The 15,830-nt window shown below is 43.4% G+C and overlaps 1 protein-coding gene across 1 annotated transcript in view; it reads left to right on the forward strand.

Annotated features, from left to right (window-relative positions):
* Nucleotides 1–7,332: 7,332 nt before the first annotated feature.
* Nucleotides 7,333–15,830, forward strand: part of PDK3 (pyruvate dehydrogenase kinase 3) — a 94,340-nt gene continuing 85,842 nt past the window's right edge. Inside the window, exon 1 of the mRNA XM_088451511.1 lies at nt 7,333–7,754. Within this exon, the coding sequence (XP_088307637.1) occupies nt 7,649–7,754 (106 nt within the window). The 5' untranslated portion in view covers nt 7,333–7,648. The remainder of the gene's footprint in view (nt 7,755–15,830) is intronic.

Below are 15,830 nucleotides of genomic sequence, written 5' to 3' on the forward strand. Positions count from 1 at the left end.
ATTCAGAGATCAATGATTACTTTTTAGTTTGGTTTGTCAATAAAAAACATACACAGTACTGATCCTGAACACGTGATGTCATGACATCACGCCGAGGAGGTAGGGCTGCCGGGACCAGGAAGTACAGCACTGCTCTCAGCGTCCTTGGGATGCTCCAGGCCCGGCATTGCAGCGTTACTGACTGCAGGGTGCCATTCCAGGCACCTTGCAAGCCAAATGCAGGTGCCGTGGGGCAGCGACAGCATCGGCTTCAGGACCCAGCATGACGGCACTGCTTGCACACCTCTAGTTACAGCCTTGGACACAATCGGAAGTGTAGAGGCAGATAATGAGACAGAGGAACAGTCCCACTACGCTAAAGTGTCAGCTCTTATACCAAGTGGAAATACTGCTTATGTAACCAAGTGAACTGTGTGGGAGAGAAAAGTGATGAAATGTCAATAAAGACATCTAGCTTATTTTCAACAAACGAGACTGCTTGCCATCCCCTCACTTCAACATTGGTGACACTTCACCACTATATGTGCTATAGCTGCTGATGTACAACTTCTTTGGTGCAATAACTGTCAAACACTGGCACACTTAAAATTTCATTAAGCATACTGATGGTTAAACATTTGTTGCCAAAAGCCTGACTGACACTCTGCACTTCACAAGTCACAAGGGGCTCAACTTAATAATGATACTAAATGCCGGCGGCAACTATATAGCTGGGCATATCTGTATGTGTTTGCAATTATGTACATATAAATAGGATGAACCAGGCAGGTACAGAAATTCTGCATACAATATATTGTAGATCAAGAGCTGAATCTTACTACTGTATATTCTGTGTGCAGGACAAGCTCACTAGCCAGTTATCCTGAAGAAACATTGTGGAGAAGAATAAGGCACAACAAGGAAATTGTGTGATTAATGTACAAAGTGATTACTGCATCTCCATCAAATTTAATGTGGAGAATATAGTGCAGTGGTTCCCAAACTTTTTCATATCACGGTGCCCTAGAATATCAGTATCTTTTTCCAAGGCACCCCTGGGCCAAAAGTTTCTTACTAAGAAATTCAGCAAAAATGTAATTAAGTAAATTATGCTTATATGTCACCCTTAGGTTCAGTTATGTGGTGGTAGGCAGGGCTGGGCGTCTATTTGTCCACATATTAGCACTGGTCTTGCTTATCACACTGATTAAAAATCAGTTTTTTTGGTACTGGACCACCAACCCGAGGCACCCCTGCAAGCAGAGCCGTAACTAGACATTTTGGTACCCTGTGCCAGAAAGAGCTTTGGGTTCCCCCCCCCCCCCATCGTAAACAAATACAGCATGCACCGCAGGTGCACGGGTAAAAAAAAATGGCATGGTCTCGTAAGGAAAGGACTTGGTCACACTATAGTACCCCCAAGTCTCATTATGCCACACAGTAGTGCACCTTATTTGCATTACACTACATACTGTACCTGTAGTAGTGTCCCTTATACACATTACACTGAATTGTAGTTGTGCCCCTCACACACTATGACACGCAGTTGTAATGCCCCTTACACATTATGCCCACAGTATAAATTCCCCCCATTGCACATTATGCTACACAGTACAAATTCCCCCCATTACACAATGTGTCACACAGTACAAATCCCCCTCCATTACACCACAGTACAAATTCCTCCCCATTACACATTATGCCACAGTACAAATCCCCCCTCCCCTCATACACAATATGTAACACAGTACAAACCCCCCTTACACATTATGCCACACAGTACAACTCCCTCCCCTCCTCCCTTACACATTATGCCACTCAGTACAACTCCCCCTTACACATTATGCCACACAGTACAATACCCCCCCTTACGCATTATGCCACACAGTATGCCCCCCCCAGATCTCTCAGCACTTACCTGCGCAACTGTGGGAGCTGGGGGAAGCCACCTTCTCTGCACTGACTGGGCTACAGCCCAACGCCGAAGGAACGGCTCCTTGGCGCAGGGCACTGTGGGACTGGACGAGACGTCTCTCCAGGGGCATTTTAAGACAGGAGGGGCCCATATGCAGCCTCTGTTTGGGCCCCCTCCTCTCTGTCAGCACACTGAGCGTTGTAGATTCTGGCTACATGCCAGAATCTACTGCTCATGCGCGGGTCTCCGGGAAAATGGCGCCCGTGCCTACTTTCCCGGGGACATCTTTTCTGTGCATGCGCAGATCACTTGGAAATGGCCGCATACATTTTCCCAGTAAGTATTTGCTGCTCTTCAGCGCCGGACCAGCGCTGCGCAGCAGCATTTTCGGAATCTGTGAAGAGGTAAATATAATTTTAACTATGGGTGAAAAAATGACTGTGATTGGCAGATCGGTGAAATTTAACATGTAGAATTTCACCTATCCTGTAACGGATCGCGGAACATCGAGGGCCGCCTGTTGGCATTTCCGACCTGCGGATTGGTGTTTCCGATCCCATCGCTACATCGCGACGATCCCTTGCAGATGTATGGGGACCTTTATTGTTTGATTTGTTTGTTATAGTGTGCTGATATATTATTACAGATCAGTGTTTCTTTCTTTGATTAAATGTATTCTTTTAAATTATTACTGAGAAAGATGGTAATGTGTGGTCCTTTTAAAAGCTAGAGAGCTGCCCAATGCTGGCCATTGAAGTCTATCAGATTGTCTGTCATTGGCCTAATTTTCATTATTACCCGTCTTCTCATTCTGGAACCGAAACCTGCTGTAAGAATTATCTCTGGGAGTTATCTTAATTCAGTTCTTAATAACTTTCTTTTGTTTACTGTTTAATATTATAGTTGTTAAAAATATAACAATTAACAACTTGTGATAGCAGAAAACGTAATATAAAAATAATGTTGAAAGACAATTTGTAGATTTGTTAAATGAACAGGGGACCCACTCTAAACAGCATAACGACTCATAGGTTTGGAATACCTGGTTTAAGGGGCCTATGTATTTTCAATCGCAGCACTGCCGCGATTATTAAGGATCCATATCGCAGGGGATATTTTTCATTTTTAATGAAAATATCCTGGTTATGCACAAAGGAAAACTCACAGGGACAGCGGTGTGTGGCAACCGCTGTCCCTGAGACTTATATCCCCGGCATATTGTAGATCTTTCATGTTTGTGAAAGACTTCTGTTGAAAACTGACAGCGCTTGTGCACAGTGTCAACTTCCGATAGTAAGATCTCTCTCCTGTTCCTAAGCCTCCATAGGGTTAAAGCAATTTACACCATCTGAAGATGGTGTAAACTACTGGGGCCAAACTCCAAAAAGCTTCACATTTTAGAGTTTGGTACATAGGGCAGAGATCGTAGTCCCCATTGATAATAATGGGGACTGTGATAGTAGCACTAATCATCACACTGCCGGAGATTTCTGCGACATCTTCCTCATTGTGCTATTTGTACATAGCTACAATTCATAAAATTATGCAGAAACTGCAGTTTCTACATAATTTTATGAAAACACATTGATACATAGGTCCTAATATATATATATATATATATATATATATATATATGCTATGAGTTGTGTGACACGAGTATATATCCCACTGCTCCACTAGGTTGGAGAGCATTGGCCATAGTAGTCAGTGTTTCTTCCAGGGACTTCTGGAATATTGGGAGACCTCCCAGAAACCAGGGAAGGTAGGTTACCCTCCAGGATCCCTACACTGTCTCTTGGAATAAAAATGTTAAAATGTTGCTGCTATGGCAGCAATAAACCCCCAAATATTAGCAATATCCTGTTTTCTGTACATGTCTGGCTTTCTATGCAAGGACATGCACTCCATGTATTTCCAGACTTGAAAGCTGCAAAGAGCACAATGCACACATTGGGCTCAATTCTATTAGGTGCGAATTGCGAGTAGCGAGTTTGTTTCTTAAAACTCGCACCCTTCACTGCAAAGCGCGCTCCCAAGAATTCTCCAATCCAATTAAAAATGCCTATTCGCAGTACTCGCAGCGGAGGGGTGCGAATTGACTGCCAATTGAGATTTGCGAGAAATGCTTGAAAATGTGGGGAGACCATTCTGGACACCTCAAAATGGATAATTTTGTTAGCAAGACCGTATAGATGCCTGTTTTTGGCCTATATGAAGTTACTGTAGGTTTAGAAATGGTGTCAAATGGATTTGTGTTTTTTTTTTTAAATGCAAGAAAATGATAAACAAACTTTTTTAGTTTAATCTCAAACAAATTAAATGCAAATGCAAAAAAATAAAAAATTAATAAGAAAAAGGGTGATTTTGGGGTACTTTGAAAAATGTAAAAAAAACAAGATAAATGAAATGTTTTTATTTTTCAACTAAAAAATTATTATAATTAAATTTGGGGTACCTAAACTAACAAAAAATTTGATTTGGGGGTAATTTGAGGACTTTATTTGTACCTCAAAAAATGACATGTAATTATTTGACTAAATAAGATAATTAGAAAGTTCCAATTGCCTAATTGATCATTAGGGGGGTGTCCAAGGGCTTCAGCACAGTGTCCCCGCATTTTAACCTTACAATAAAGATTTTCCTTTCTATCTCTCACCCTCAGGGAGGTGCGAGTGGAAAGTTGCGAATTCAGTCTGACTGATCAGTGCGAGTTGCTAATTGGATTACAAAATGAATCCGCTATGCGAATTCGAAGTGAAAATCGCAACTCACATCTCGCACCTAATAGGATTGACCCCACTGATTGGATGGCCGCTCATGAAAATCATCCCCTGATTTGTTATACCCCTTTTACACCAGAGCAAAAACCTGGGTTTTTGCTGGGTCTACCTGGGTCGCAGCTCAGTGTAAAAGGGTCCCTGAAAAATAACCCAGGTCAAGTGACCCAGCAATTCAACCCAGGTAGCTACCAGGGTTGGACCCCGAATGGACCCGGGTAATGGTGCAGTGTAAAAGGTGCAACCCGTGTTATCTGACCTGGGTCATGCCTAAAATGAGCTGATTGGTGGTTGTGGAGCAGTCACCTCCAACTTTTTATGACCTCACAGGTTTAGCAGGGCAGACCTGAGTTCAGTGTGAACAGGGCTGAACTGGGAGTAACCCAGGTCGAATGTGCAGTGTAATACCCCTTTTCCACCTAAATTCCGGATCTGACCCGGAGTTGGAACAAAGTTCCTATCCGGATCAGACCCGGAATTTTGCCGCCGCTGACTCAGGATATTCCCGAGTAAGCGCCGCTCACACCGCAGTCGGGTCTGCATAGACCCAGCTTTTGCGGAGTGAAAGTGGACGCTTGGAGATGACGTCATCTCCAAGCGCCACTGAAGCCGGACCAATCGGCCGTCTAGCAGCGCACTCCAGGTCATCGTGACCCGGAGTGCGCTGTTCCCATAGCAGGGTTTCACAGGCTACGCCCGTGTTAAACCCTGCTAGTTACCTGGGTTGGATTGCCGGGTCACTCGACCCGGCGATCCAACCCTCTGCCCTTTTACACCAGGGAGCTGCCCGGGTTAACCCTTTAAAAACCTGGGTTTTAGCTCCGGTGTAAAAGGGGTATTAATGGGTCTGACCTGGGTCTGACCAGGTTTGGAACCATGTCCAAAAACCCTGGTCGGACCTGGGTTTTTGGTGGAAAAGAGGTATTATTCTCCCTTTGCTCTCACTCAATAATCTAATACACAGGTTCTCAAACATGGTCCTCAGGACCCCAATCAGTGCATGTTTCCAAGGTCTCCTCACAGGATCGCAAGCAAAATAATTAGCTCCACCTGTGGATCTTTAAAATGTGTCAGTGAGTAATGGATAAATCTGTGCACCTGCTGGGTGACCTGGAAAATATGACCTGTGTGGGGTCCTGAGGTCCGGGTTTGAGAACCACTGATCTAATAATATGACACATATTGCAGGCTGCTCTCTCAAAAATCCAATATCAGTAACATAAATTAAATAATGAATTATAGTGTACATTAAAACACCAATTAAATTATCCTAAGAAAAGTAAAGTACAAAAACAAGTAGTACAAGTAAAAACAGCATAATATTATCACACAGTATGTAGGGCTTGAATGTGTCCCAGTTTCCCCAGGACTTTTCCCTGCCCCTCCCTCCTAAATTACCTCAATATTTTACAAATTTTTATGGCTTGAGCATACTTCAGATCAAGCTCGTATTTTAACTCCAACATTATGGGAGTCCTGTGAGATGTGTTCTGGCAAGTAGTGCAAAGCCTAATGCTGGCCATACACGCTGCAATTATCGGGACGATCCGCCCGATATCGGCGGATCGCCGCGATAATTGTAGCGTGGGGGGGGGGGGCGACCGAGGGTTAAATATTGCTCGGTCGGGCATGCTGGATTGTCCAGCATGCCCGTCCGATGCGATATTTACCCGGTAACTGTCGGCCGCATCGGGCAGTGTATGCCCAGCGCGGCCGACAGATAGACATTTCCTGTGTTCGGAAGGAACAGGGAAATGTCTCCTCCCCCGGGGGCGGAGCGCAGATGTCGGGCTATACACTGTGAGATTTCTCTCACAGTGTATGCCGCGGACATCTGCGGCTGGCAGCCAGGCCAGATAAAATGTCTGTCGGTCTGACAGACATTTTATCTTGCCGTGTATGCCCAGCATAATAAAGTGACTTTACCGGACAGTTCAAAGCAGGGAAGGTAACTATACAGAACTGACCCACATCAGTATCAAACCTTCTAAAGCAGGGGTGGGCAATAAGCAGCCCTGCAGCTGCTGTGGGACTACAAATCCCAGCATGCCCTGCCAGTTTTTCTAACAGGACATACTAAAACCGTGTCAAAGCATGCTGGGATATGTAATTCAACAGCTGCTGAAGGGCTTTTATTGTCCACCTCACTTCCTAAAGAGAGCAGGTGAAGAGGTTACCTATAGCAACCAATCAGCTTCTAGCTATGATTTTATCGAATGTACTGAATGAATAATAGCTAGAAGCTGATTGGTTGTTATGGAAAATTTCTCCACTTGTCCTCTTTAGAAGCTTTGATACTTCTCCCATATTCCCTGAGCAGTGTGAGCACCAAAGACAAACACAGTGAAAGGAACCACGCCCCTGCATGACGTCACCACAGCCGCCGCGAACTCTGATGATCACCTGTGCGGCTTACCTGCACGACCTAACTGTTGTTCAGATTTCTCTACCAATCGCAGAAGAGTTAACGCTGAAGGGGCGGGGAGTGACTTCCTAAGGTGGACGATTTGACACGCCCACTCGCGTGCTGCTCGGGAACGCGCTTGGTATCCCCTTGTAGGAATGTTGTGGACGTGCTGTGCGCGGGTCCGCCAGGGTCAGGGGGGCGTGTCCGGGCCTCTGCTGCTGCTGCGGGTGCGGGAGGTCTGAGCACAGCAGCCTCTGAGCATTGGCTGCTTCCTTCCTCTGATCTGCGATCTATTATTATTACCAGCATTGTTTACATCCGACAGTGGCCACCACCTATCTGCCCAACTGTTGTATGATAGCATCACCTTCAGCAGTACATGCACACGGAGCAGCACCATTTGCTTTCTGATTATATGGGCATGTGTACTGTATATAGGTACATTGCCAGATTTTAGCTAATATTAATTGTATTATTAATATGTAGGGGTTTTTTTTGCTTTATTTTTTTTTTTAATTATTTGTGACGTTCTAACCATCGGCGGTCACCTACCTCCAGTGGAGCATCATCATGAGGCTGTGCATTGCCCTTCTGAAAAGCACCATCCCCAGTCAAATCGAGTACTACTCGAAATTTTCCCCCTCCCCTCTCTCCATCAAGCAGTTGTTGGATTTTGGTGAGTTGCTCTATATCTGCTGATGTCATTATTATAAAGTGCTTCTTGCAGTGTGTGTGCTGTCTGCTGGCATTTCATGCCCATTCCTACTAGTAGGTACATGCCAAGTGTAATTACAAAATTGGATCAACTAATAATGTAGCTGTTTAAACTAACTGTTGTATCCTAGTGTGATTTAGATGCTTCTACAGTTGGTTTCTTATTCATTAATTAATATAATTTGATGGAATTATGTATTTACAACTAAATAACTGGAGACAACTAATGAGACTGAAATGGCCTGAGTCAGCTGTTCTCAAGTGAAACTTAATTGTTTTTGAGAGATGTAGTTGGTTTGTTCTAGTATTAGAAAGTTCTTGTTGCCATAACAGTTAGTTAAAGTAGTTTCACTTTGTTTAAGCAGCAGCTGTTTCCTGATGTAGGGAGAAAGTAGCCTGTGTTGTCTGTAGACCATGAAGTGTAATGTTGTTGCCAAACAGCATTATTTATTATTCTTACTAACCCTTATATAACTCCTACATAATAAAAAAAATTATATATTATATAGGTCAATTCTGATTACAACAAGGGTGTTTCTGTTGCTTTAATATATTTTCATCATTGTATAGTGCATTACATCTTTGCAGCCTATATATGTAATACTGTAGCTAGTGTTAAATCCATAGGTCTGATTACTGTAGGTCAGTGGTGAGTAGTATCAAGTGACTGACCCATCAGAGCATAAGTCCATACAGCACGTTAAGCTAGAATTTGGTCAAGCAAGCGAGATTCACCACCTAGTCGGAAGTAGCCTGTTTTCCTCCATGCTTGGGGATAACAGGCTGCTCGTGACCTTCATGTAATGAAGTAACATTCAGTATAAAGCACATAAAAATATTGTAATTGTTTGTTCAACAATGACGTTTTTATTACAAAGCCAAATGTAGTATTTGAAAGGACAGAGTATTTTAAAACTTGCAGTGAATGTTTACAAATGCTCTTCTTTTGTGTGTCTGGTCGTTGTTATCCTCATATAAAAACAATATCAGTAGCTTTAAAACCTCACCTGCAACTATGCCCCTGTTTTTGCATTTTCTTTACTTTGCATACAATATAAATTGCCGTTAATGTCAACACAGAAAAGAGAGGAAACGTAGATGAAATAAATAAAGCAATTAAGAATTTAAAAAAAATTCTTAATGATTCAGTAATCTTGTGATGTGTTTACTTACTGCAAAAAAACCCTTTTAGATCTCAACGATGCCTTTGGATCTTTAAAGGCACACATCCTCTAGGCAACAGGCAAAAGACTGCACGATTATGACATTGTAATCGTGTAGTCGTTTGTCAGTCTGTGATGAGCCTACACTGAACAAACAGCATGTTTGCACGATGATAGATGTCTAAACGACCAGCGGGAGCGCGCATCGCTGGTCGTTTAAGACTTTTTTGCAAACGATTTATGAACGATATCGTTATCGTTCAAAAAAATCTAGTGGATGTGTGCCTTTATACTCATTATGTAAGGCCTATCTAGATGTCCCATCTTTATGTTTAAAATGTTTCATGATAGCTTAATTTACTGTAAATTATTCTATTACATAACTACATGAGAGCAACCTCATACAAACAACTTGCTGTAGCATTGCAGTACTATTTCCAATCATCTGAAATGAACACTCATCCTTCCTATGGCAAAGTTTAATTAAAAAGGGTCTGATGCAGGGGATGTAGTCGGCATGCCGGCACTCACAATCCCTACTCCAGAATCCCGACTGTGAGTGTTAGGTTTAGGGTTAAGCACTAGGGAGAGGGTTAAGGTTAGCCTGCAGGGGAGAAGGTTAGGGCTAGGCTGCGGGAGGGGAGGGTTAGGGGAAGCCTTGCAATTATAATTCATAAACCACTTAGCAATCTTTTTTTTTTTTTTTTACCTGAATGTGTCTGGATTTCCACCATCGGGATTCCGGCGCCGGGATTATGACCGCCGACATTATGTAAGACGGGATTGCATACCCAAACCTGATGCAGAGATGACCCCCTTTTTCACTGCTTTGTGGTCTCCTGACAAACTTGGACCTCCACAAAGGAGGCTCTTCTGTGCAATATTTGGCCACCATATACTGGTGTGGTATAGGTTATAAAAGGTATTGCATCTGTTTGTTCAGGGTCAGTTTTTGGGGGCCAATTGCGTAGAGAGAGACTGCTTTGATTTCTTGCTGTACCCCAGGTATTAATGGATACAACCTACGTGTTCTATCGCCTGTTAGTTTTCCTTTTTATTTTCAATTGTGATATATGTATTGTATATTTTTATTGAAACCTTTTGTTTATTCTCATTTCTTGTGATAGTTTGTGACATAGGGACTGTGAGATTGTGACTAATGGATGATATACTTGCCTAGCGAAATGTATCATGTAAAGGGGTGGGGGGTGACAAAATATTAATCATAGGTATAATATTAAGCCCCACCTTCCATATGCCAGGTTTTGGGATCTGTATGAGCTTGGTCCTGACAGTATTTATCATAGAGTAAAAACTTTAGTGAATTCCAAGAATTGAGATTTATTTTAGCAAAGGTTCGTAGGTGTTAGTGCAATGTGGGTAGAAGACGAGAGACAGAATTTCAATTATTAGTACGTGAGAAAATGAGTCTGGATTATACTAACTAACAGTCGGTGCTATCTCATTAGTGCCATCAATTTGAGCCTTGCAAATACAATTACGTTACTGTCTTTTTCTAAAAGGGGATAAAAAGAATATTTATTATTGCTGCTGTTGCTAACCTCCAATAATTGGAATCAACAAGGAAAAAGCAATACAAAGGGGTCAATTCAATTAGGTGCTATTTCTCATGGCGGGCTCACATCATGTATTACATATGCAATTCAATTCCAAACTCGCCTTGATTTTTCAGAGGTAATTCACATTTTTGTGCGCGCCCCCTGAGCAGGTGAAAGGTAGGGAAAATCTTTATTGAAGGTAAAATGTCTGGACACAGGGTCTGATTCACTATGGATCGCAGCTGCGATTACACATGCAGGTCTGCTGTGAAAATATGCAAATGACTGCAATCGCAAAGCTATTATAGAGATGCCCACCACCGCTTTCACACAACCGTAAAATACCTTGCAATCCTGCGTATACATTTGTACCATTGGCTCCACACACACAATTACAACAGGTCTGACCTTACTCAGAAATTGCTAACCTCGTCACACGCAGTTAGTACACAAGCTGCGTATGCCGTCACAGTGATTAATTTATGCACGCCCAAGTAACGGCGTTCAAACGGACAGGCACGCCTGCGCTTCTCCGATCACTACCCTGTCACCATCGCTGACCTGACGTCACTCACTCTGCTATGGCTTTATATCTGCATAGGTGATCATAATGCTAACGCAAGCGCACTGTGATGCATGCGCAGTATGCACCTTCGACCGATCTGCGTACGCGGTTGCAATTTCCGATTCAAGATGAATCAGGCCCACAGTGCAGAACCTGTGGTACACCTCTCCCAATAAATAATCATGCATTTGGAGGGGATTAAATAACATAATATGTTCTCCCTAGAAATTTTTTCCAGCCAGTGGGCATCAAGAAGTAGCCAGGTGGGGCCTTCGCAATAATAAAATGTTTTAACTCCTAATCTTATAATGATTTAAACGTGAAATAACATTTTATTTATTAATTCTCCTCTTCTTCTTAGAGGCCCAGTCGTTTGCAGCAGTTTCATAATCAAATTCTGTAGGATCTGGTCCCTCTAGTGAAATCAGCATCACGTTATTTAGTGCTGGCACCATAGAATTTATTTTTTATACAGCTCCCAGATACTGTCCCCACTTGCAGGCACCAGAGATACTGTCCCCACTTGCAGGCTCCCAGATACTGTCCCCACAGATTTGATTTTATTTTTTTCAGCTGCTACACAGAGAGAGTGGACGCAGGACTACTCTCTAATGTGTTCAGGCAACTGTTCCCGTCTGAACACAGCGCGCCCGTGCTTTTATACAGGGGGAGGGATATCTGCCCTCCAGCCGTAACACCACCCCTGCACTGTGATGGGCCCAAGCTGCATAACTTGGCACTCCCCCCCCACCCCAATGCGCCATGTCATGCCGCCCGGAACCCTCACTAATGGCACGTGTCCTTTTTGCCGACGGACACATAGCCTCCGATGGGAAGAATGTAACGTCTGTACAGCTCGGCATCACATCTGGCATTAGTGTCCGTAGCAACAGGGACACAGTGAGGGTGCCCAGGCGACAGGGACCATGACGCATTGGGGCGGGGGAGAGTGCAGGCAGTAAGTTGTGCGGCGACGTGGCGCATTGGGGCCGGGGGAAGTGCCGGGCGGTAGCTGTTTCTTGCCGGGCGTTGCGCCCGCAACAAACAGCCTGGGAAGAACACTGGGCTTATAAAGACATGTAAGTTTTCAGGTGAATTTTTGTCTAAAAAGCTCAATAATGGGGTAAATGATGTGGGACAGGTATGTGGAGGTGTGAATGATGTGGGACAAGTATGTGGAGGTGTGAATGATGTGGGACAGGTATGTGGAGGTGTCAATGATGTGGGACAGGTATGTGGAGGTGTCAATGATGTGGGACATGTATGTGGAGGTGTCAATGATGTGGGACAGGTATGTGGAGGTGTGAATGATGTGGGACAGGTATGTGGAGGTGTGAATGATGTGGGACAGGTATGTGGAGGGGTCAATGATGTGGGACAGGTATGTGGAGGTGTCAATGATGGGAGAGGTATTTTTGAACTTGCAGATGAGAGGTAGAATTGTTTATGCCAACTTTTTACAAACTTGTATAAAAACACTGGAAAACTACTATACAGACATATTTCTGTACACCAAAACGCTGGAAACACTTTCATTTGCTGAAAACACTTACTTGCTTTATTTTTCCCACCATTAATAAAAAGTGCAAAAATCAGCCATTTGACTTTCCTTATGGCTACTAACAGTGTTCTATATGGTCCCGCTATCACAATTGTCACTTTTTTGGGGTCCAGGTTGGTTTCCCCAAAAATTGCCATTTCTAATTGAATCTCGCATTTTTCAGGGTGCGTGACCTTTGTGCAATGTAATCGCTGCCGCAAACTCGCTCCTAATTAAATTGACCTCAGTGCCTGCACTCTTCAGCTTACCAGATCAGTGCCACTAGTATTACATTACCTGTACGCCACTTGCAGTCAGACTAGGAAGCTAATGTTTTTCAGAACTGCTGAGCATCAGCTTCTAGAGAACTTTGTGTCCATTAAGGCAGCAACAGGAGGAAGAGATGGAGGGATGGAGAGTGTAGAGGAAGGAGGAGGAAAGATGGGGGAGGATGTAAAGGATGTGAGGAGCAGGGGCACCGAGTGGGGTGGCAGCGGGTACTGATTATTCACGCCCGGGCTTCCTGAAGAGGGGCTTGTGGGGACCTGGGTACGCCACTCCCCCCTCTTACTCCTGTCAGCAGCAGAAGCGCCCAGCACACACTGCGTGTTTATAGCAATATAGCTTTGTTGTTTTTTTGTAAGCACAACATGTGTTGGTTATGAAATACCGGCAATCGGTATGCTAGCTGTCAAAATAGACAGCGGCATCCCAATGCTCGGTATGCCGACAGGGGTTAGGGAAGCACCCTTTAACTCTCACCCCCCTACTTTGATCCCTAACCCTCCCCATTGGTGCCTAACCCTAACTCAGTGATGCCTAAACCTAACTTCCCCAACATGTCCTTAACAGCACAACCTATGTTTATTTCTCTTTTCCGTATTACTGTAAACAGTGCATGTCCTCAAAATATGTGACCTGGCCATCGTTAATTGAATCGTCCCATCTGCTGTGCTGCATGACATGGTGTAGTTACATGCATCATTGCAATATGTGCTGACCATAAAGAGAAGTTTTAGCCAAAAACAGTTACAATTTCTCTGTGTATTTGTGTTCCACTAGTGTTTGAGAACACACCACTTTGGTATTATTTCCCTGGTAATAATAGGCTAAGTAAATCAATATAAGTAGACATGTCACCAAACACCTTCAAAGCCAGCAAGATCCAATCAAATACATTTTTTATCAGGCTGGTTTAAAATGCAGTTGAAAGTAAATGATCATACTAACAAGTGCAGTTTTACACCAGCGCATTAAATCCTGAACAGCTGCATCCTCAGTCATTCTGGTATCCCCATCTGTGGACAAACTGCACAGTGATCCATTTTCTTGGGCCTTTGGGAAGTAAAGGCATTTATGTGATTAGTATGCACTCATGTGGCAGAAAAACTGAGACACCTGGCTAATAACGTGTAGGTGCTCCTTTCAATTGGACTACATCAGCAACACGATTGTAATGTTCCTTCAGCCATAATCTGGTGGCTACGGACCTGTGTGGTGGCACTTTGTCATGCTGAAAGAGCCCGCTCCCATCTGTGAATGCATGACATGAACGGGTGCAAATGATCTGTAAGGATGGTTATGTATAGTCCACTGGTCAGTGATATCTACAGATGTACCAGGGGTCCTAATGCATCTAACTGAAAACACCCCTTATAACAGAGTTCTGGACTGTCCCTTGTTGGCATGTGGGGTCCATTGCCTCGTGGGGTTTTCTCCAAACTAGTAATTGACCATTTGCCCAAAACAGTTGGAACCTCGATTCTTCTTGGCAGACAACACATTTCCAGTCATCTTGCATCCATTGGCAGTGTTCATGAGCCCATGCAATGCGCAGGAGTCATCAATGGGAACCAAGTGAGGTTGGGTACGGGTTGCCGGTGGTCACAACCCCAACAGCGCATCCCAACAGTCGGAAGACGAATTTCCTGCATCCTAACCCCCCCCCTCCCCCCGCTGCCTAACACTAACTCTCCCCCTAGTGCCTAAACCTAACCCTAATACTTACCGCTGGAATTCTGGAGACGGGATTCCGACTGCTGTTGGGATTCTGGCGTCGGCATTCTGACTGCCGACATCCCGACCGCCGGGATGGTGACTACATCCTGTATGATGGTACATAATAACTTTCCAAATAAATGACAAAGGTAAACGTTGGACAATCTTACACTGTTGTAATGTAGTGGTTGCTCAGCAGTGGAGTGTCCTCTTTACATCTGGCTGTTCACTATCATTGTTCCAATACTTAGGAGTTTGGGAAAAGGGTGAAATAACATAGTGTATATCTTGCAAATCCACTGATGGATTTAAATGTTTATGATGTTTGCACTCACCTTTAGTGAATAATTATGGAGCTTTGGACATTCATTTATCCCGATGTCCGTCGCTGTGATGAGTTGTTCCAATGAGTAAAAGGGTCTGGTTAAATAGAGAAATTTAAAATAAAGACATGGTTGTTTTATGAATATAAATATGCTCAGATAAACCATAACCTAGGTAAAGTGTTGCAGCAATAGGTTAATATCAAGGTAAAGAGCCATGAAAAAAGTAATAATAAAAATATATATAACTTAAATGGGATAAGGGAATGATAGTTGTGTAGTTGCGGTATACCCTTAAATTGCTGTGCGTGAGAATCTAAATTTCGTGTTGATGTCAGAGATAAATGACTCATCTTTCTGGCACCTAATATCAAATCTTGTCCAAATTTGCTTAAATCATGATACACTGCCATCTTCACTGCAAATTAAATAACAACGATTGCAGAGATATCTGCCTAAATATAGTACTTCAATTGTGGATATTACCATTTAATGCAGGGCAGTGGTGGCCTGTACTGGGAATGGAAATGGCTGTCTGAGTTTTTCTGACACATGAACATACAGTACCTCCCAACATGACCCATTCAAGGAGGGTCAACATGCTCTGTTCCTGGACCTCCCTCTTAATTTATGATTGCCATCACCTGTGTTGAAACTCCTTTCTTATCAATTAACTAGTAACAGGTGACGGCAATCATAAATTAAGACGGAGGTCCAGGAACAGAGCATTTTGTCCCTCCTGGAATGGGTAATCTTGGGAGGTATGCATGAGTGTAAAATCTTGGATACAGACTTTCTGGTGGTCTTTGTTTGTGAGCCACCCATTACTGATGCACCTGTGCTAGGCAAGTATTTTACAATGTATTGTGTCACTATAATTGTCAGTATTA

Source organism: Taudactylus pleione, unplaced genomic scaffold (genome assembly GCF_031769625.1).
Source record: "Taudactylus pleione unplaced genomic scaffold, aTauple2 ptg000026l, whole genome shotgun sequence".
Classification (NCBI taxonomy): Eukaryota; Metazoa; Chordata; class Amphibia; order Anura; family Myobatrachidae; genus Taudactylus; species Taudactylus pleione.